Source organism: Centruroides sculpturatus, unplaced genomic scaffold (genome assembly GCF_000671375.1).
Source record: "Centruroides sculpturatus isolate CEXI.00-Female unplaced genomic scaffold, Cexi_2.0 scaffold100, whole genome shotgun sequence".
In the NCBI taxonomy this organism is placed as follows: domain Eukaryota; kingdom Metazoa; phylum Arthropoda; class Arachnida; order Scorpiones; family Buthidae; genus Centruroides; species Centruroides sculpturatus.
In genome coordinates this window covers 15,559-33,474 of record NW_019384300.1, presented here as the reverse complement: position 1 = coordinate 33,474, position 17,916 = coordinate 15,559, and the positions used below count along the sequence as shown (strand labels likewise).

Below are 17,916 nucleotides of genomic sequence, written 5' to 3'. Positions count from 1 at the left end.
AATAGTCCGTAGCCTACCGACGCAAACAACATCACCCAACTTTATCCGTAAAACCGTTCTTAACTCGACCGGAGTGCAATTTGCTAGTTTTAACAATCGTCCGGCTTTTCGGACAGATTACTTCGCCGGCAAGTACTCTTAAACGCTATTTGCTCGTTTAATAGTATTAATGCATAGCATACTCTTTCACGTTTCGTTTTAATATATTTCTAGACAGGAAAACTCTTTGTTAACAAGTTAAAGCATCGGCTTACCACTCTCTGGGAGACGGAGATCAAATCCGAACCGGCAACTCCCCGGGAATATCCGGACGTGCCAAATTTAGCCCTCGTCACCCACACTGCGGGCCTGGCCAACTACGAATAAAAGACCCACTCGACGCCCAAGGTACAGACAATTACGAAAGTGAAAAAATATATATATCAGTTTGTTACGTGTTAAGTTAATAATTATTACGTCTAGTATAGCGTAGCGTGTAATTTTTTAACAACATAATTAGTCACAGTTTATAGAAAAGTGATTCTATTTTTATTTTAACAAACTATAATTTCTTTAACTGGATCCAAACACACCCAATGTCCACATATTTATCATCATTTAAGACACACCCCCAAACCATTTAAAAAGGTTATAAAAGCATTTATATATTTGCTACGATATATTAATTGAAATAAATTATTTATTGATTTAAAATTAAGTATATATTTTAATTTTTCACATATTATATAATCAATATCATGATATAAACTTTTTATTTAAATGTATACTGTATTATGAATCATTTCATTGTTATTATATTGCTTGCCTTTCTTAGGTTTATTCGATTAAGAAATAAGAATTATTTGGAAAAATTTCTGCAAATGGCACGTGTGAATTTATTGAATTCACACGTGTCATTTGCATTTCATTAAATATGCACATTTCATTTGAAACTGATTAGTTTCTTATGAAATGTACATATTTAATGAAGTGTCGAATTATATAAGGAAATATTAAACTAAATTACCTTCCTATGACTCCAATTTTCTCGTTCCTTGCCATTTTTCTGCAGAGACTGGTGTATTAACGTCCGCTTCGGACGAATTAACTTCAAATTGTGTACTTTGATTTTAACTTATCGCGATAACTTGTCACGTGGGGGGAAAACTGATGTCACGAACTAAGCTTCAAAATTAACGAACTGGACACGATTTTTTTAACTTTGATCACCTAACGATTAATTTTAATTTAAAAAATGCTCAAGTGTAAATATACTTAAACATCTCTGTTGTTCGTAAAGGACAGAATACCGTTACGTGGCGCTCCGATCATTCGTGCGACTGGCTATAGAAATTTTTTTTTACCGTTTCCGCCCCGTGGCCATTAAGAGGGCCTCGTTTAGCCAGCCCGTTATGGGTTCGGCCAGGCCAACCCAAATTGTTTCGTGGGCCACAATTTAGGCAAACGCGCTTTCAAAAAAGTAAAACAAATACAAAATGAATAAGATTTTATTGTTATACCAAGAGTTCGTATTCGCACTCGCGCGTTATAACAATGACACGTGCAAATTTTCATTTATTTAATTACGTAACGGGAAACAGAAGTTTTAATAGATATATAATATCGCTTAGCGGGCCCCGGGTTGGCCGAGCCTGGCTAGGCCCACAATGGGGCGGCCGGGTGGCGAGTGACGGGGGCGAAGAACGAACTACGGTATAAAAATTATAGTTCCTTTATTATTTTGCTAAACTTTTTGCTAATACATGGCACACGTGTAAATCAGTAAATCGAATGTAGGTAGAAATTAATCAATTTACAGAAATTCAATATTTATAGACTATTGGGTTGAGATGTACGACATTATAAGCACTCCTCTCTCAAAGGTTGAAGTAAAGTGAAGTATGACATTATATAAGTTAGAAGTATTTAAACGTAAATATTATTACACAATGATTTACGATAACTGCAGAGTATCCTAGCGATTGGTCGGACGGCCTAGGAGTGTACAAACAAACATCATTCTCCAGGGGCACCGCTAGCTGTTTGAACGCCCGTGTGCAATACCGATTATGCCGCCCCCTGTTTAACTACGATTACCTACGCTGAGCTTGCCAGAAAGGCTCTTTGCCGCCCCCTGGACGTGCCGCCCGCGTGCGGTGCACGCCCGCTTTCTCGTTTATATATATATCTAGATTTACGATAAGTAAATATCATTACACAATAATTTACGATAATTTGTATAGCGATTTATTTAGGACATTGGACAGGCTAATTTGTTCAAATGGAATATAAATCGATGTTTTCACTTAAGAGAGTGACGTAAGGATATAACTGCTTTAATTCGAGCGAAGCATTTTCCCTTTATCCGTAGGAACTAAAGCATTTGATTGTACTGCAAGTACGAAATCATAATGGTTACAAACAAGTATATTGAATCCGTGAATCTGAATTTTCCGTATTGAATGTACCGTATCAAATTGCTTGTAATTCTGATCTATAAAAAACTGTTTTCACTACGTTCGAACAGATGCAGACAACACCAACAAATTCTTGCTTCATTTGGAAGTGTCAGCCCCTGATTTCTATTACGAGAGTTTTCGGATTGGATTTTATAGCTGCCTGCCCGTGTAGAAGGCCCAGAACTGGTCGCTCCGCATTATTTTTCGCACTTTATACACACCTGATCGAGCTTCTTTTCTGGATAGCGGTAATACAGATTTCAACGATGTTAATAGCTTCGAATGTTTACTGCAGCGAACTATTTCTAATCTTTGAAAATTACTCCTTCCACGGCAAAATAACTATCTTTGTAACGACTTTGTATTTTGCTATGCAATATAGCATCGTGAAAAGGAGAAAGATCTCCCTTCACTATTTAAAAAGCAGTTACGATGGCGAAGAGGAATTCATCCGTGAGATCGAACCATACGTTTTGCTTTATTTTTTATTCGTTTTATTTATACAAATCTGTTTTTTCTTTATTGTGGCATTTCTTACTTATTCTACAATCGCTAAAGTACAAAGCAACGATAGAGTAACCTTGATCTGTTCTATTGCTTTTCAAATCAAATATATTTTAATTGTTTCCCACGCATTCTCTCTCTTTTTGTTCTTCGTATTGATTTGCGTAATCGTAGCTAAAAGATTAACGAAATTATCCATACTGTTGCAACTTTTAGACAGTGCGACGGAGACGTATCTACAAGATCTGATGGTGAAACTGGTAGAGGTTTGGGAAATTTTTGAAGATTTAAACGACAAATGGAAGTTCCTTCTTCCCATAACTTATGTCCATTTTATGTACGAATCCTGCTTCTTTTCTTACGGCGCAATTTTTGTGAAGATGGTAGTAACGATGCGTGTCTTCATCGTTGCGATCGCATTTATATTGGTAACTGGAACCTCGTATTCGGCTTGGGCATTATCAGCATTCACATCAATTGTAAATATTCGTCCATAATGTTACCATTAGTAACCATAAGTAGAAACACATTTTTCTCAGCAGAACATAATAATAATAATGATCGTTTATTTTTAGATTTACGATGATTTTATCTCTTTGGGAAAATTCTACACTTTGAATTTGTCCCGAGAATATAAATTGAAGGTAAAAATGTTCAGATTTGCACTGTATATTGGCTTAATTTCATTTATAATTGATTTTTTTTCAGATTGTTGGTTTCATGAAAAGATTTGGAGGTAGACCCTTCGGAATCTCCATCGCGGGATTTTTTTACGTGAAGAGAAATTTTCTAATTAGGGTCAGTATAAACAAGGAATTGCTTTTGTCTACTCGAATTTTATAGATAAAATGAAAGATTCTGCCTTATAAAATCTGTATGCTAATATAATTTTATACTATTTATAGATGATGAGTGGATTTTACTCAGTTTTCTCTTCTCTGATTCAAGTAACCGGAGTTCTTAGAAAAGAGAAGTGCGCTTCAAAAATTGTTCAAAATTTTTCAGTTAGGAACGGAACATCTTAAACATAATGGCGGACCTCGCGCAGGCGCAAGAAGCACGCGCTAGGGGGGTTCCTAGCGCGGTAACTAGCCTTTTACGCGCCCGGTGCGAGCTTCTGTAACTTCGCCCCAAAACTATGACACAAAACTTGGTTCAGGTCATTTCTGCGCCCCCAGGGTCTGCGTCCTGTGCCTGGGCACCGCCCTAGTTACGGCACTGCTAAGGACTTCCGTAAGTAGCAACTTCGAAAACGTTAAGAAAATCCGGAAAACTCTTCGTGGCCAGCCCGTTGTAGAGGCGCTAACTCACGACCAAGCTAATTTATGCACAGATCAGAAGTCAACAATAATATTCCGATCAGCTGCCGATTTTGTAAGAAGGGCCTAGTGCGCAGCTTTATCCAGGGGCCTATAATGGTGTTAAGACGGCCCCGAACTTTCTATAAACAAAGTTATTTTTTAGTTGTAACTATAGTGATCCTTAGACAATTTTTAAACTAACAAGTCATAAATTTTATAGTGTAATGAAATGTAGAAACACTCAAGTAATGACTAATCGCTACTTTTGTCTAGAAAAAATATAAAAACAGTAGTCTCTGCATCTAGTAAATTACGCAAATGTAAATCAATTGAATTGTTTAATGTATCGAGTGATGAAATATTTTATTTTTGAAATAATTTCAAATTTCGCAGATAACCTAGTCTAATTGTTTACGTCACAAATACTTTCTAATAATAATCTTCAAAGTATTTGTACAATATTCAATGAAATGTTTTTATGATTGAAAACCCCGGAAGTTTTTCGGGTGCTCTGCAGGCACTAAGAATGTCTTTTTGCATTCCATCACAGAATCTGCCAGGCCCGTAACGAGGGCAACCTAGCGATAAGGGACTCGAAGTATTCGAGATAGACCCGCAACAGCCGTATCATAAAGCAAGGCCATAAAAATTTTTATGGCACGAGTGTCGAAAACACCGTTTACTTATGGAAATGTTATAGGTGTAGTCAACCACAAAATAAATTATACTATTTTAAACATCGACGTGTAATTTATAAATTATTAATTAAAATTCGAACACCTCGAAACAAGAGATAACAAAGTTACTCACTTTCTGGGTAAAAAGTGTATATTTTACACATTTATATTTGCTGCTTATAGTTTATTATTAATACACTCAATGATTTTCTTATAAATTTGTTCATTTCTCAGTCACAAATTTAAATAAACTTTACTTAAAATTATAAAAATTACGTTGTCATTGTCAGGACAAAATGTTTTTTGACAAAGTCTTAAATAAAAAAAAACAATTGAATCTATATAAATAAAAGAATTCTTTCTCGAGTAAAGTATACTCTGTAGGAATTCAAAATTTTATCAAGTAAGTATCTACGCTGGTGCTGTAGCAAGGCGTCTGGAAATTATGTCCCGTAGTTAATATAATGAATGGCTTAAACAGAGGGCAATGTATATTCCAAAGATTTATATTTTCGGTAACGTTGTATCTCTGCGTATCCACACGATTATCTTTATCTATTGGCCAATTGATAATTCCTCCGCAAGAAGCTAAAATATTGAAAAAATTACATTTATACTTAAATAAAATCAGGATATATACAAAAAGTTACTTACTGCCGATGTATATCTCTCGATAACAAGGAGACCAACAAAAACACGATGCAATTTCGTTGGGTAAAAAGTCTTGATAGATATTAAGTGCCTTGTTCATATTACGAAAATCGAAAATTACTATCTGAAAATTTTAATTTTTTATGAATCTCTTATCCTGTTTAGCCAAAGTAATTTAATTTTACCTTCTTCTTGCATCCGAAGGCAATCAGATGATCTCCGCTCGTTGCGCATTCCATGCTGAATACTTTTTCCGAAAGACTCTTGTACAGGCAACAGTAATTGGATCTAAGATCGAAAATTTTGACGTCGTCTTTTCTATCGATCATTATCAAACATTTTTCCATCTGTCCCATTGCAAATCGCGCGTTGCAATATGAAGATCCCGCGTGTTGGTAATCTACCGAAGATTTTATCTCGTTTGTAAAACTGTCGTGCTGAAGTTCGAAGACAAAATCGACATCAAGTAAATAAATTTATGGTTAAAAGTCTTTGTAAATTTAAATGTACCTCTAGTGACCATACGATACATTTTCCGTCCTTCTGCACCGTCGAAATTAACTTAGGATCCCAAACGTTCCAGTCGACTGATACTATTGGATTCGATCTGCCACCCTGCAATTTTATTTACGCATTCTTTTTGGAATTTATATTTTCATAAGTGTTTGAATTGTTTCTTATGGTGTAATTAATTTTAAAATGTATAAAACGTCTTTATTTCTAGTCGTCAGCACGACTACAAATCAGGATGACAGACATGTTATGACTCTAAGCTGTAACAAGTGACAGGGTCTTCTTTCTACTAAATAATGATACATACAAATGTGAGGCCTTAAGTTCATAAGTTGATTCGCAAATCTGTAATCTCTGAGAGATTAGATTTGCGAATTAACTTATGTGCAAATCTACTACTAGATTAATCCCTATTTGGGGGTTGTGTTTTAAATATATTGCATTTAATAGAAGTTTATCGTTTTCGAGGATGCTCTTTGCATTAGCCACGAAGCTAAATAAATTCTTCCGATTGATGGGTGAAGCTTCGTGGCTATTTTATACTTAAAGTAATTGCGGCGCAAACAATTGAAAACACTTCACTTACTTCTACAAATACTTTTTTTAAGATCAACTGCCTATCTTCGTACTGAAAAATTCTTAAATCCTGAGAAGCAATGGCTATAAGTTCTGGATATAAGCCATATAAATCGGGAATCCACGCGGTTTGATTTATTTCATTAGGAGCAATTTGATCACATTCTTCGTAAGGAAGAATCTCGTCCGTATAATTTAATACCCTGATCTAAATGAAAAAAAAAATTATTAAAATTATAAGAAAAATATAAAATTCTTGTCAACTTACCCGATTATAATTTTGTATGGAGCAGCCAAACGAAATCTTGAAAGACTTATCGGTATTCAGAGAAGAACTGCAATTGGTAGTGATGTAAGGCGAATTGTAACTCGACAGCTTTTTCAATCGAAACGGTGGAAGCATGGTGGACTCTCTGGCCTCTTCGTATTGGCCACTGCCATTTCTATACGAAGAATTACCTTCCGAATCCATCTTGCACCACGACGATTCGTAACGATTACTTCTAACTTGAAGAGATTGAAATATGCTGTTACACTTTTGCGTAGTGTATAAAAATCTTTCGTAACTCCACAAGTAATCTCTTTCTATAGTGGTTCGCTGAAGAATGGGATGGCATTTAGGTTCTTCGTAGAAAATCCTTTCGCAATTAGTTAATTGAGGTATTCTATCGAAATTTACGTATCTTATCGTTCCATCCGAAAATATTCCATTCTTATCTTCTCGATAAGAAAACCTTCGAGGCGATTGAGAAATGTGTCTGATACTATTAGTAGCCAATAAAGTTGTAGATACTAAAGCATTAACATCTCTAAAAGTTTTAAAGTAGTATTTATAATTTATAAATTTGCATTCTAATCATTCAACGTACTGTACCTGTGATTTTCTGTTTGACAATAAAATCCTCGAAGGGAAACGTTATCTTGATAGCGATAAGAAAACATTTCGTAGAGAAACTATTTTTCTCTGTATTAAAATAAAACTTAAAAATTATATGTATATCCTCGATCGTTGCAACACGCCTTGTTATTCGACAGATTTTCATAAATTTTTATCCACCCACAAGGGAATGAATTCTGGTTGATAACGTTTATAAATCGCACAGATACACCTTTCTTAAATTAAATAATTCGGAAATATCTTTACAGTATATACGTAACAGTCGGAAAACAAACTTTATTGCTTAATATTTAATCATATGCAAATACAACGCGACAAGAATTCACATTTGCATATCAGTCGGTTATTCTACACTCAGAAATTATTTTAATGTTACGCCCATTAAAGACGAAATTTAAAATGATTAGTAAATCTTGCGTGTAAAAGTAAAAATTCAATGAGAATACTTTACGTGTAGTTTTTGAAAATGCACAATAGAATTTAACTGCATAGCTAACGTATACAATAGTGTATTCACTATACATAAAATGCTTAAAAATTATTACTTTAAAACAGGGGTTCCCAACCTATAAAAGTTGAATTAGTGCGATCTTTGACATTGCATTTCATTTACTAATTTCTCACAGTTGGGAGTGTAAGATGATAATCCCATTCATAAGCAATCTTCAAGTTTAGTAAGTTGAGATCCGATTTATGATTTTGTATTTATGGTGGAAAATAAAGATTCGCACAAATACCTGTAACCAAAACAGGATTTGATTCTGAAGACTCCTTTTTTCGAAAGATTATACTTTTTATAATGGAATAAATTTCAAAAGTTTTTATCTGTATCGCGAGATTTTAATACGATGCCATTTTGAAAATCTAAAAGCTCTTTTTCAATTATCGATGTTTCTTCTTGAAGTTCTGCTATAGATTTAGCTGTTTCGGTAATGTCTACTCGTGTAGCAAAAGGATCCACAAAAAATGTCACGGGTTCGATAATGGTAAATTGCTGGAATCTACTTTCAAATTGATCCAAAAGTTTATCAAAATGTGTTAGGTCCAAATTATCTTTACCGGTCACTTTTTTCATCAGTGTACAAGAGAAAGTTTCGACATATTATTTATCCAAAACTGTATTTTGGCTCTGAATGCTTTTATACAGTTAATCATTTCAGCTAAATGTTTATTTTTCCTCGGAGATCCGGAATTAAATTGCCCAATTTTTCACATACATCAGTTAAAAAGCCAAGACCATCAACTATTGTGAGTTATCGATTTGTTCAAACGTTCAAATCTCTTCCAAAAGATCAAAAAATCGGTCAAGTGCTTTGCCTTTACTTACCATCTTATATCTGTATGTAAGATAAGGCCAGCTTGGGAAAATTTGATTGATTATAATTCAGACCCACAAGTAATTAATTACCTTCAATATCAATAATGATTGTCATCTTTGCTGCAAACTTTCAATCTCATCAGCATAGAATGAGTGGTATTTCCTTTGAAGAAAGTTTCGAGCTTGAAGTATATTGCCACGAGCTGTATATTGGCAGTATAATTGTGCAGGGTCCGACACACGTGAAAGTCGGATGGCGCCAAGACTGAGACTAAGGTAGAGCCTTTTAGCCCAGTCTGGCCAGCTTCTCTAAAGTTCATTACAGTCGCGACAACGCGCCAGAACGTAGAGCTGGCGCATTGTCGTCATTGTAATGAACTTTGTCAATTTTTGGACGAAGCTCTTTGATCTTGGTGTTAGAACGATGCAGTAGAGCAGCGATGTCGGTTAGAATAGTTCCATTGTGATGATGACAAAACAAATGCAGATCATCGCCTTCTTCTGCACCGTCGTCTCTTCGACATTTGCAACAGTCGATTGACTTTCGTTCACCCACGAACGCTTCGTAGATGGGATCGTAAGTCTTCGTAGCGTTGTGGCTACATTCGAAGTGATAGAGCAATAACACACAAGTGTTCTTTCGAATGTTCAGGCGCTGTCATGCTCGTGGCCATCGCTGCTGATCTTCACATGTCGTAGACAGTTTTATATCCAAAAATTTACCATTACGCATAGACATTGTGCTGTGGTTTTGCCGGTGACAATGCCGCAAAACCGATAGTGGCGAGTTTTGATATGTTTTCCAGCGATTTTTTTTGTTACGAATTACATTCTAGCATCTACAGTATTCATCTCTACATTCTACAAAATCCATTTACACACCGTGTCTTAGAAATTTTTGAATTTCTGGATACAAGTGAGTATTAAACTTGTATCTGATTAAATCTCTTTCCTATTTGTCTAGAATTTTTTTCTTCGTAAACGTAAATGCGAGACCTTTTATTTCAGTTTTATCTTCGTTATTGTACCATTGAATTACTTTTATTATAATGATTATTATGACGCAAACCGTTAGAAATGTTGCGTCATAATAATCATTCATAAATAAGGACGATAATATGACTGTGTAGATGCACATTCATGTATCAGAAAAATGTGCAAAATCACGTCGAAGTTATTTATGAATGTTAAATATTTTTATGGAATATAATTTAATATTCAAGTAATTACTTTTAAAGCGTAAACAAAATATAAAAAAATACAACAAATTACGTAAAATAAGAAATGATTTAAATTGTAATTTTAGCTGGGGTTTTAAAGTAATTTATTTGATATTATAAAACACGTATATAAATGCATAATATAATAATGGACGGTGACGAAAAATAAATTTTTAAATGGAATTTTAAAATTGTTATTAAAAAATTTCACGATGATTCGAAATTACCTTTACACGATATTTTAGAGTAAAAGTCGGTAAAACGTATGGCAGATAAGTTACATTAAAATGAGATAGAATTCGTATAAAATATTGCCAAATTTACGTGGCAACGGGCTTTGTTCCTCTCTAGCCGGTCAATCTTTTTCGTGCCTGACCCAACCATTGTACAGTGTGATTGAAAAGGTCCTCTTAGTAACCCTTACAGGGATACAATAGACTAAACGTGAAAAAAATATTGACAACTATAAGAATAATTTGTGTTTAATGGTCTGTTAATTTAAACAATAAAACAACTGTTAAAAGATAATATTAATATTAAAACCGACTCCACTATATTAAACATATAAAATTAAATAAAATGACACTGCACTAAATTTAAATATAAAAATTTTTATTTTAAAAATCACATTTGTCTGGTATGAAATAAGCGTTGAAAGTTGTATTTTAATTTGAAAGTGGCAGAGTTTTTCCAGTGTAAATATTCGAGTGTGTAGTGAAGAGTGTTGTTCACAGTTTCGGATTCCAAACAACAACATAGGCGAATCTCTAAAACCTTATGAAATAGATGATTTATGAGTTTTTATATTATCTAAATTTATTTAAACATTAGATAACCCAGTAGATTTACTTGTTGTACGACGTTGCGTAAGAAGTGATTAAGATGTCTCACTAACATTGTGAATGTAATTTTGAAAGTACACAAGTATTTTCTCTGGAATTTCATACTTTCGAAGGGCCCACTAATGGTCAAGCGATTCTGTTCTTTGAACACTGGGTGAGTAGCGCACGTAATATGACAATAACTTTAAAGATAATTACAGTCATCAAAATTAATATATATTACATAAATGTGTTAAAATATTTTTACTGAATTGCAGGATAACACTTCTTTACTATTTCACTCCTGATGTTTATAAAATTTATATTTTATAACTTTACTAGACGTCAATATAAGAATATAAATCAATTATTACAATATTTTGAATCACAGGAAAAGAAAAGAGGAAGAAGAATAAAGATATTCTAACTGGAATTTCTTTTTTGAATGAAAATCAATGTCACGGAGCAAAGAATATATATCAAAATATTCAGACATAAATTAAAGAATTTAAAATATTCTTCTTGCGATATAAATATGTTACGTAAAGGTAAGAATTTTTAATTAATTAAAGAATTAAAATGAACTAATAAAAGCTTTTAGTTGTGTCTTTTATAATAAATTTTACAAATTATATTTTACTGCTGTTTAGAAGTATATTATTTTATAGAAATCCAGAAAATTGTAGCCTAAGTAATTTCGTGTTAATTGGCCCATCTTAAGAGGTTTTAATTATGTTTACTCACATTCGAAATTCCGAATATAAACTATATTCCATCTTAAGCTAAGTAGACTTGTGTCTGCTCTTCACTTTCAGAAGCATTAACTAATTGAGACATAACCAAATTAATTAATTACTGCGCAATCTAGGAATAGTAGAGCATCCATCACAGTCCATGGCTCTCAGCCGACTGACAACTCCAGCATTATTGAAATTACATGTATAAAATGTTGTACTCATTGGCATAAAAATTAGTACATTAAGAAGAAGTTGTAATTAAATAAAATGAAAAGAGGCACTAGTACCCTGTTTGGCCATTTCTAGTACGAATATACGAAGTGATACGAGCGGGCATGGAGGCATACGGGTGTCGTATGATTTCCTGCGGTATCTCGGTCCACGGTCGCTGCAAGCAATTCTGTAGATCGGCCAAACTCTTAAGCTGTCGAACTAGGCGTCTAAGATAATCTCAGGCTTGTTCGATCGGTGACAAATTAGTGTTCGGAGAAACCGGAAAAGTGTGGCAATGCGCAGGAGGTAGTCCTGTAACGCCCTTGCCGAGTGTAGTCGCGCATTGTCCTGTTAGAAAATGGCTCTTGGCTGCCCCTCCATTAGGGCAACGCAAGTTGTTGTAGGATGTTACTAACATACAATACTGCTAGGCTATCATGGTTCCTTGGATCACTACTAGAGGTGACCGACTATCGTATATGATGGCACTCCAGATTATCACATCTTCTATGGGGCGGTGCGTCGCTGCAAAATGTAGGCAGGATTGAGACGTTCACCACGGGGCTTCCAGACACGAACACGGCCGTTGTCAGTGTCTATGTTACCGCTAAAGCTCGAAACTCGTTAATCTGCAGATTACCTAGCGTGATCCGTTAAAGTTGTGAAAATTGTTCTATTTCTCAAATTACCTAGATAATGTACAAATTATCTATAATGTATAAATTATCTATTAGTTGATTCTATCAACTAATTTGTCGATTGTTTGATTGTATTAACTCGATTCTTTAGATATCGAAAATTAAATAAATAACATTATGTTAATTTAAGCGTACAGAAACGTTGCTGTTGTTCCAGCAAAGATCTTATTTTCACTTTACCGAGTGCCTAGTAGGTAATTTGCAGATTACCTAGATAATCTGCACATTACCTAGGTAATTTGCGAAATAGAACAATTTTAGCAACTTTAACGGATCACGCTAGTTAATCTGCAGATTAACGAGTTTCCGAGCTTTAGCGATAACACCTACACTAAATCTGGATTCGTCGCTGTAGACGACCAGATTGTATTCCGTCGCGGTCCAATCTCCTCGGGAGAGCGACACCACTCCATATGAAGGTGAAAGTGGGTGGTGTCATTACCAGCAGACTTAATGGCAGTCACAATACCAAATTTTCCTTACCGAGGTGCCTGGAAATGGTACGGATAGACACAGAAACTTTTCATAATATTGCCACCTGTGTCCGGATGACGGACAACAAAAGGGTTGGTTGTGAGCGTGCTTATCGGAAATTAGCGGTCCTTTCAGGCTAGTAGTCTGCCGAGAGTGTCTTGAGTCTGGGCGTCGTGTACGAGCTCTCTCTCGTCCACAGGTCCTACATCTCCTTAAAATGGCGGACTATTCGGCGAAACGATCATCCGGCTTCACTCAACCCAATGATCAAACTCGGTTAGTCGTTTAAAGGTGACGTGAAGGTATCTCTAGTGATACAGCGTGCCTCTGCAACAGATAAAGTACAGACAGTAAGCATTTGCGCGCTTTTTACAGGTCAAAAAAGACGCACTTTAACACCCATTGCTGGCATTACACAATTGCCATAACGCTATAACTGTAATCATTTCTGCGAGGTCAGCCGATTAGGGGTGAGGTTTTTCGACAGCCGAGCGGTTCTTTCTGTCGTGTGGGCGCGGAATGACTCACCGAGACAGGTTTACCATTTTTAACCCGTTTATTAAACATAGAAATTTTCCTTACAAATTACTTGTTAGACGAGGTAGCACCCCAAAGCGCACGGATAAAGTTCGAAATAAAGTTCGTAAAAGTCGGTTTTCGTCACTAGTGGATGGACGCTGCCGGTGAAACACTCGGTGGGCCCCGGGGCGTTGATTACGGCTTTCGGCGGCTTCTCGCGGACGTACCGACGAATCTTTCGATTGCTAGGAGCACCCAGAGAACGATGCTTCCACGATGTTCCAAAATGTCCTTTTTTTTCTAAGATNCGCAGGAGGTAGTCCTGTAACGCCCTTGCCGAATGTAGTCGCGCATTGTCCTGTTAGAAAATGGTTCTTGGCTGTTCTTCCATTAGGGCAACGCAAGTTGTTGTAGGATGTTACTAACATACAATACTGCTAGGCTATCATGGTTCCTTGGATCACTACTAGAGGTGACCGGCTGTCGTATGTGATGGCACTCCAGATCATCACATCTTCTATGAGGCGGTGCGTCGCTGCAAAATGTAGGCAGGATTGAGACGTTCACCACGGGGCTTCCAGACACGAACACGGCCGTTGTCAGTGCCTACACTGAATCTGGATTCGTCGCTGTAGACGACCCAATTGTATCCCGTCACGGTCCAATCTCGTCGGGAGAGCGACACCACTCCAAATGAAGGTGAAAGTGGGTGGTGTCATTGCCAGCAGACGTAATGGCAGCCGCGATACCAAATGTTTTTCATCGAGGTGGCTGGAAATGGTACGGATAGACACGGGGGCTTTTTTCATGGTATCGCCACCTGCGTTCGGATGACAGACAACAAAAGGGTTGGCTGTGAGCGTGCTTGTCGGAAATTAGCGGTCCTTTCAGACTAGTAGTCTGCCGAGAGAGTTCTGAGCCTGGGCGCCGTGTGTGCGAGCTCTCTCTCGTCCACAGGTCCAACATCTCCTTAAAATGTTGTCAGAATGGCCTAGATGGCGGACTATTCGGCGAAACGGTCATTTGGCTTCTCTCAACCCGATGATCAAACTCGGTTAGTTGTCTATGGGTGACACAAAGATATCTCTAGTGATACAGCGTCCCTCTGCAACAGATAAAGTGCAGACAGGAGACATTCGCGCGCATTTTTATAGGCCAAGAAAGACGCAATTTAACACCCATTGCTGGCATTACACAATTACCATAACGCTATAACTGTATTCATTTCCATATATGCTTGAGACTTATCTGCATGCCAATTTTTGCAGCGATACAACAGCTCCATCTCGGTGCGCTAATTTTTATGGCAATTTGTATATATACATACACTTAATTCTGTTTTTACACGCTAGATAGGTTTCCCGGAAAATACATGTAAAAATATATTGGATATATGGAAAATTAGAAGATTGGTTTATAAGGAAAACCATTCTATTAAACATTGTAACTATTGTTAAAGTTAAACAATTTTTAAATTTTATATTCTTTGTATTTATTGACATTTTAAACTTCGATAGTTAAAATCAGACAAACGTTTTTATTTCAGTTTGTGTTCCCGCTCGTTACGTATTGGCATTCTCTATATTTTTGATATATGCAATAAAGAACGGTCAAAAATCGGTACTGAATGTCGCTATTTTAGCCATGGTTAATCGTTCAGCCATACGCAGCATGTATAATACGACGCTTTCGACTGAATGTCCACAAAAGTCTCAACAAAATACTACAGATATTTACAAAGAGGTAAAGGTTTAAATGTACAATGTATGAATAATTTACTAACAAATGTCAGTAACTAATTGCAAATGTATTGTACAAAAACTGTTTATAAATCACTCCATAATTATCTTTTTAACTCGAAGTCCTTAAAGCTTGGATAAATATGTATATAAACTTCTTAATACATTAATTTTTTAGGGTTCCTATGTATGGACACAAAGCGTTCAAGGAATAATACTGGGAAGTTATTTTTACGGTTTCGTATTATCCCAACTCCTAGGAGGGACAATTACGTTTTTACTTGGACCAAAGAGAATTTTCATAATTTCTTCATTTCTCTCTTCAATATTTATCATTTTGACACCCTTTTGTGCGGATGTCGGTGTTTCAATTATATCATTATGTCAAGCTATCTTTGGATTTGCACAAGTAACAATAAACTTGTAATTTCGCAGAACATTTAAATGGTATCATATCCAAAACATTTTTATCGCAGGGACTTATATTTGTCGGAGCTTTCACACTATTAGGAAGATGGAGTCCAGAAAACGAAAAGTCCATATTTTCATCAATTTCTCATTCCGGTGTACAAGTCGGAACGTTTGTTGGTTTAATTACGACGGGATATATTTGTGAACATAAAGAATGGCCTTTCAGCTTCTACACATTCGGTGAATATAAACAATACGAATGCTTTTCTAATTCGATGATATCTTCTGTAATCTGTATATTTAACAGGAATATGTGGGATTGCCCTTTGTGTATGTGTTACGTTTACAGTTTATGACAGACCACGAGAACATCCCAGAATATCTGAAAAAGAATTGACGTTTGTTAACGAAAGCGTAACAAACATCGCTTCGAGGGAAACGGTAATATCATTTTCTCCTCTATTTTATTTTGATGAATTTATCGTAAATATATTTTCAATTTAAATAGAAATTGAATATACCCTGGAAGAAAATTTTAAGGTCAAGAGGAGTCTGGATAGTAACTTTGACGAAAATTTGTTTACACGACAATATCGACTAAATTTCCATCATATTTACAGAACATTCTTCACTTTCCTATCCAACAGGCACGTAGATTTTTATTCATACAACGTGTTGTATGTAAATTAATTAATAAACACAGTTTACTCGTATTTTAGACTGGACTAATACATGCATTAATCCATTTCACGGAATCTGTAACCATGATTATTTCCTGTTTTATTGCGGATTTCGTGAGAGCACGTACAGACTTAAGCATAACTAATAACAGAAAACTTTTCGAAGCAATTGGTAAGAACCGCAGCTTGTTAATGTTTAAAATTAACGTCTAAAATTTCTGGCAATGGTTAAATATGTCACTTATTTATATTCAAGGTACATTTGGCTCGGCAACGTGCATTTTAGTAATTTCATTTCTAGGCCTCGAGAATACAAAAATAATCGTTTGTTTAATGATTGGAATGGCGTGTCACGGCTTCACTAATTCAGGAGACATTGTGGTAGTGTTTGATTTAGCTCCAGAATTTGCAGGTAAGTCATTACTTTTCCTAATTATAAACACAGAATACCGAAATTTTAATACAGAATACCAGAATAATTACTGTTACTGACTTAGAATCGAAGTTTTGCAGGAAATTACAGCAAGCTTTTCGAGTAACAAATGACATTTTTCTAATTTACGTTATTTAAATTGTTTTAGGTGTCCTTTTCGGGTTGACTAATGGTTTATGTAGTATCTCGGCTATACTCGCACCTTATATTGCTGGTATTATATTAGAAAAAAATGTAAGTGATAACTTCTTAAAAATCTGTTTATATATATATATCTATAACTTATAATTAAATTGTTTAAAAATTTTTACATATAAGGAAGGAGACACGATTCAATGGAACTACGTATTCTATATGGCATCTTTCGCTTATTTTCTGGGTGGTGTAATATTTTTATTAGGAGCTACTGCACAACTTCAACCTTGGGCTACCATTAATACAGACAAGAAACAAGATAACAATTGATTTAGAATATAAATCAAATTTTATTTGGAATGATAAAAATTCTGCTTATAGAATAATTAGAATCACAGGCACGCAGAATTGTTCTTGCAAGTTACACAGGCACCACTCTTGTAATACCCTTGCTTCTACGTTTCACAGCTGTGAATTTTCTCTAGCTCTTTTCTTATAAAATCGTGAAGTACGTCAATTAGAAGTATCCAAGTAAAATTTGTATATTCAATGACCCTGTAAGTGCACGCATTCGGTTACCTATTTTACATTCAAGCCCTAGACCAATTGTTACCAGATCTAATCGAACATTTAGGTTGTGATACTCTCGATAGACCGGGTTTGAATTAAATTCTCAATAGGGAGAATTTAATTCAAACATTTTTCCCTGAATGGCGTTAAATATATGACCGGCATAACTCCGTTGTTACCAGAAAAAGTATGATTTACAGGGCATTACACTTTTCCTAGGCACTGCTACTTTGAGATGAAGAACATTTTCGTTACCATTACTTTGTTTTCCATATGCCGATTTTATAAATTTAAATCGCTTACAAAAAATATTAATTAAAACAATTTTATCAAAAATAAATGCTGACACGTTGACAAATCGGTATAGGCCCGGGCATACGGTTACAGAAG

At 35.4% G+C, this 17,916-nt stretch overlaps 4 protein-coding genes across 6 annotated transcripts; 3 read left to right on the top strand and 1 right to left on the bottom strand.

The window, feature by feature from the left end:
- The first annotated feature begins 115 nt into the window (after window positions 1-115).
- LOC111636649 lies at window positions 116-5,054 on the top strand. Of its 2 annotated transcripts, XM_023382034.1 has the most exons (5): window positions 116-387; window positions 3,159-3,421; window positions 3,518-3,586; window positions 3,651-3,740; window positions 3,848-5,054. In XM_023382034.1, the coding sequence occupies exons 2-5, from the start codon at window positions 3,191-3,193 to the stop codon at window positions 3,965-3,967; spliced, it is 510 nt and encodes a 169-aa protein (XP_023237802.1). In that variant the 5' UTR covers window positions 116-387; window positions 3,159-3,190; the 3' UTR covers window positions 3,968-5,054. The 2 variants fall into 2 exon arrangements, with proteins under 2 accessions (XP_023237802.1, XP_023237733.1); XM_023381965.1 differs by lacking the exon at window positions 116-387 and having other exon boundaries at window positions 2,992-3,421.
- Window positions 5,055-5,219: 165 nt separating this feature from the next.
- Window positions 5,220-8,068, bottom strand: LOC111636236. 2 transcript variants are annotated; one of them, XM_023381477.1, is made up of 7 exons: window positions 7,535-8,068; window positions 6,929-7,469; window positions 6,671-6,868; window positions 6,082-6,186; window positions 5,757-6,008; window positions 5,575-5,695; window positions 5,220-5,508 (listed from the first exon to the last, which is right to left on the bottom strand). In XM_023381477.1, the coding sequence occupies exons 1-7, from the start codon at window positions 7,600-7,602 to the stop codon at window positions 5,309-5,311; spliced, it is 1,485 nt and encodes a 494-aa protein (XP_023237245.1). In that variant the 5' UTR covers window positions 7,603-8,068; the 3' UTR covers window positions 5,220-5,308. The 2 variants fall into 2 exon arrangements, with proteins under 2 accessions (XP_023237245.1, XP_023237317.1); XM_023381549.1 differs by having other exon boundaries at window positions 6,929-7,424.
- Window positions 8,069-14,310: 6,242 nt separating this feature from the next.
- On the top strand, window positions 14,311-16,601 carry LOC111638122 (sodium-dependent phosphate transport protein 1-like). Its single transcript, XM_023383797.1, has 6 exons — window positions 14,311-14,413; window positions 15,105-15,301; window positions 15,476-15,706; window positions 15,774-15,948; window positions 16,016-16,149; window positions 16,428-16,601. Exons 1-6 carry the CDS (start codon window positions 14,311-14,313, stop codon window positions 16,599-16,601), a joined length of 1,014 nt encoding a protein of 337 aa, XP_023239565.1.
- Window positions 16,602-16,730: 129 nt separating this feature from the next.
- On the top strand, window positions 16,731-17,399 carry LOC111638039 (vesicular glutamate transporter 2-like). The gene is made up of 3 exons (XM_023383701.1): window positions 16,731-16,800; window positions 16,970-17,055; window positions 17,140-17,399. Exons 1-3 carry the CDS (start codon window positions 16,731-16,733, stop codon window positions 17,284-17,286), a joined length of 303 nt encoding a protein of 100 aa, XP_023239469.1. The 3' UTR covers window positions 17,287-17,399.
- Window positions 17,400-17,916: the final 517 nt, after the last annotated feature.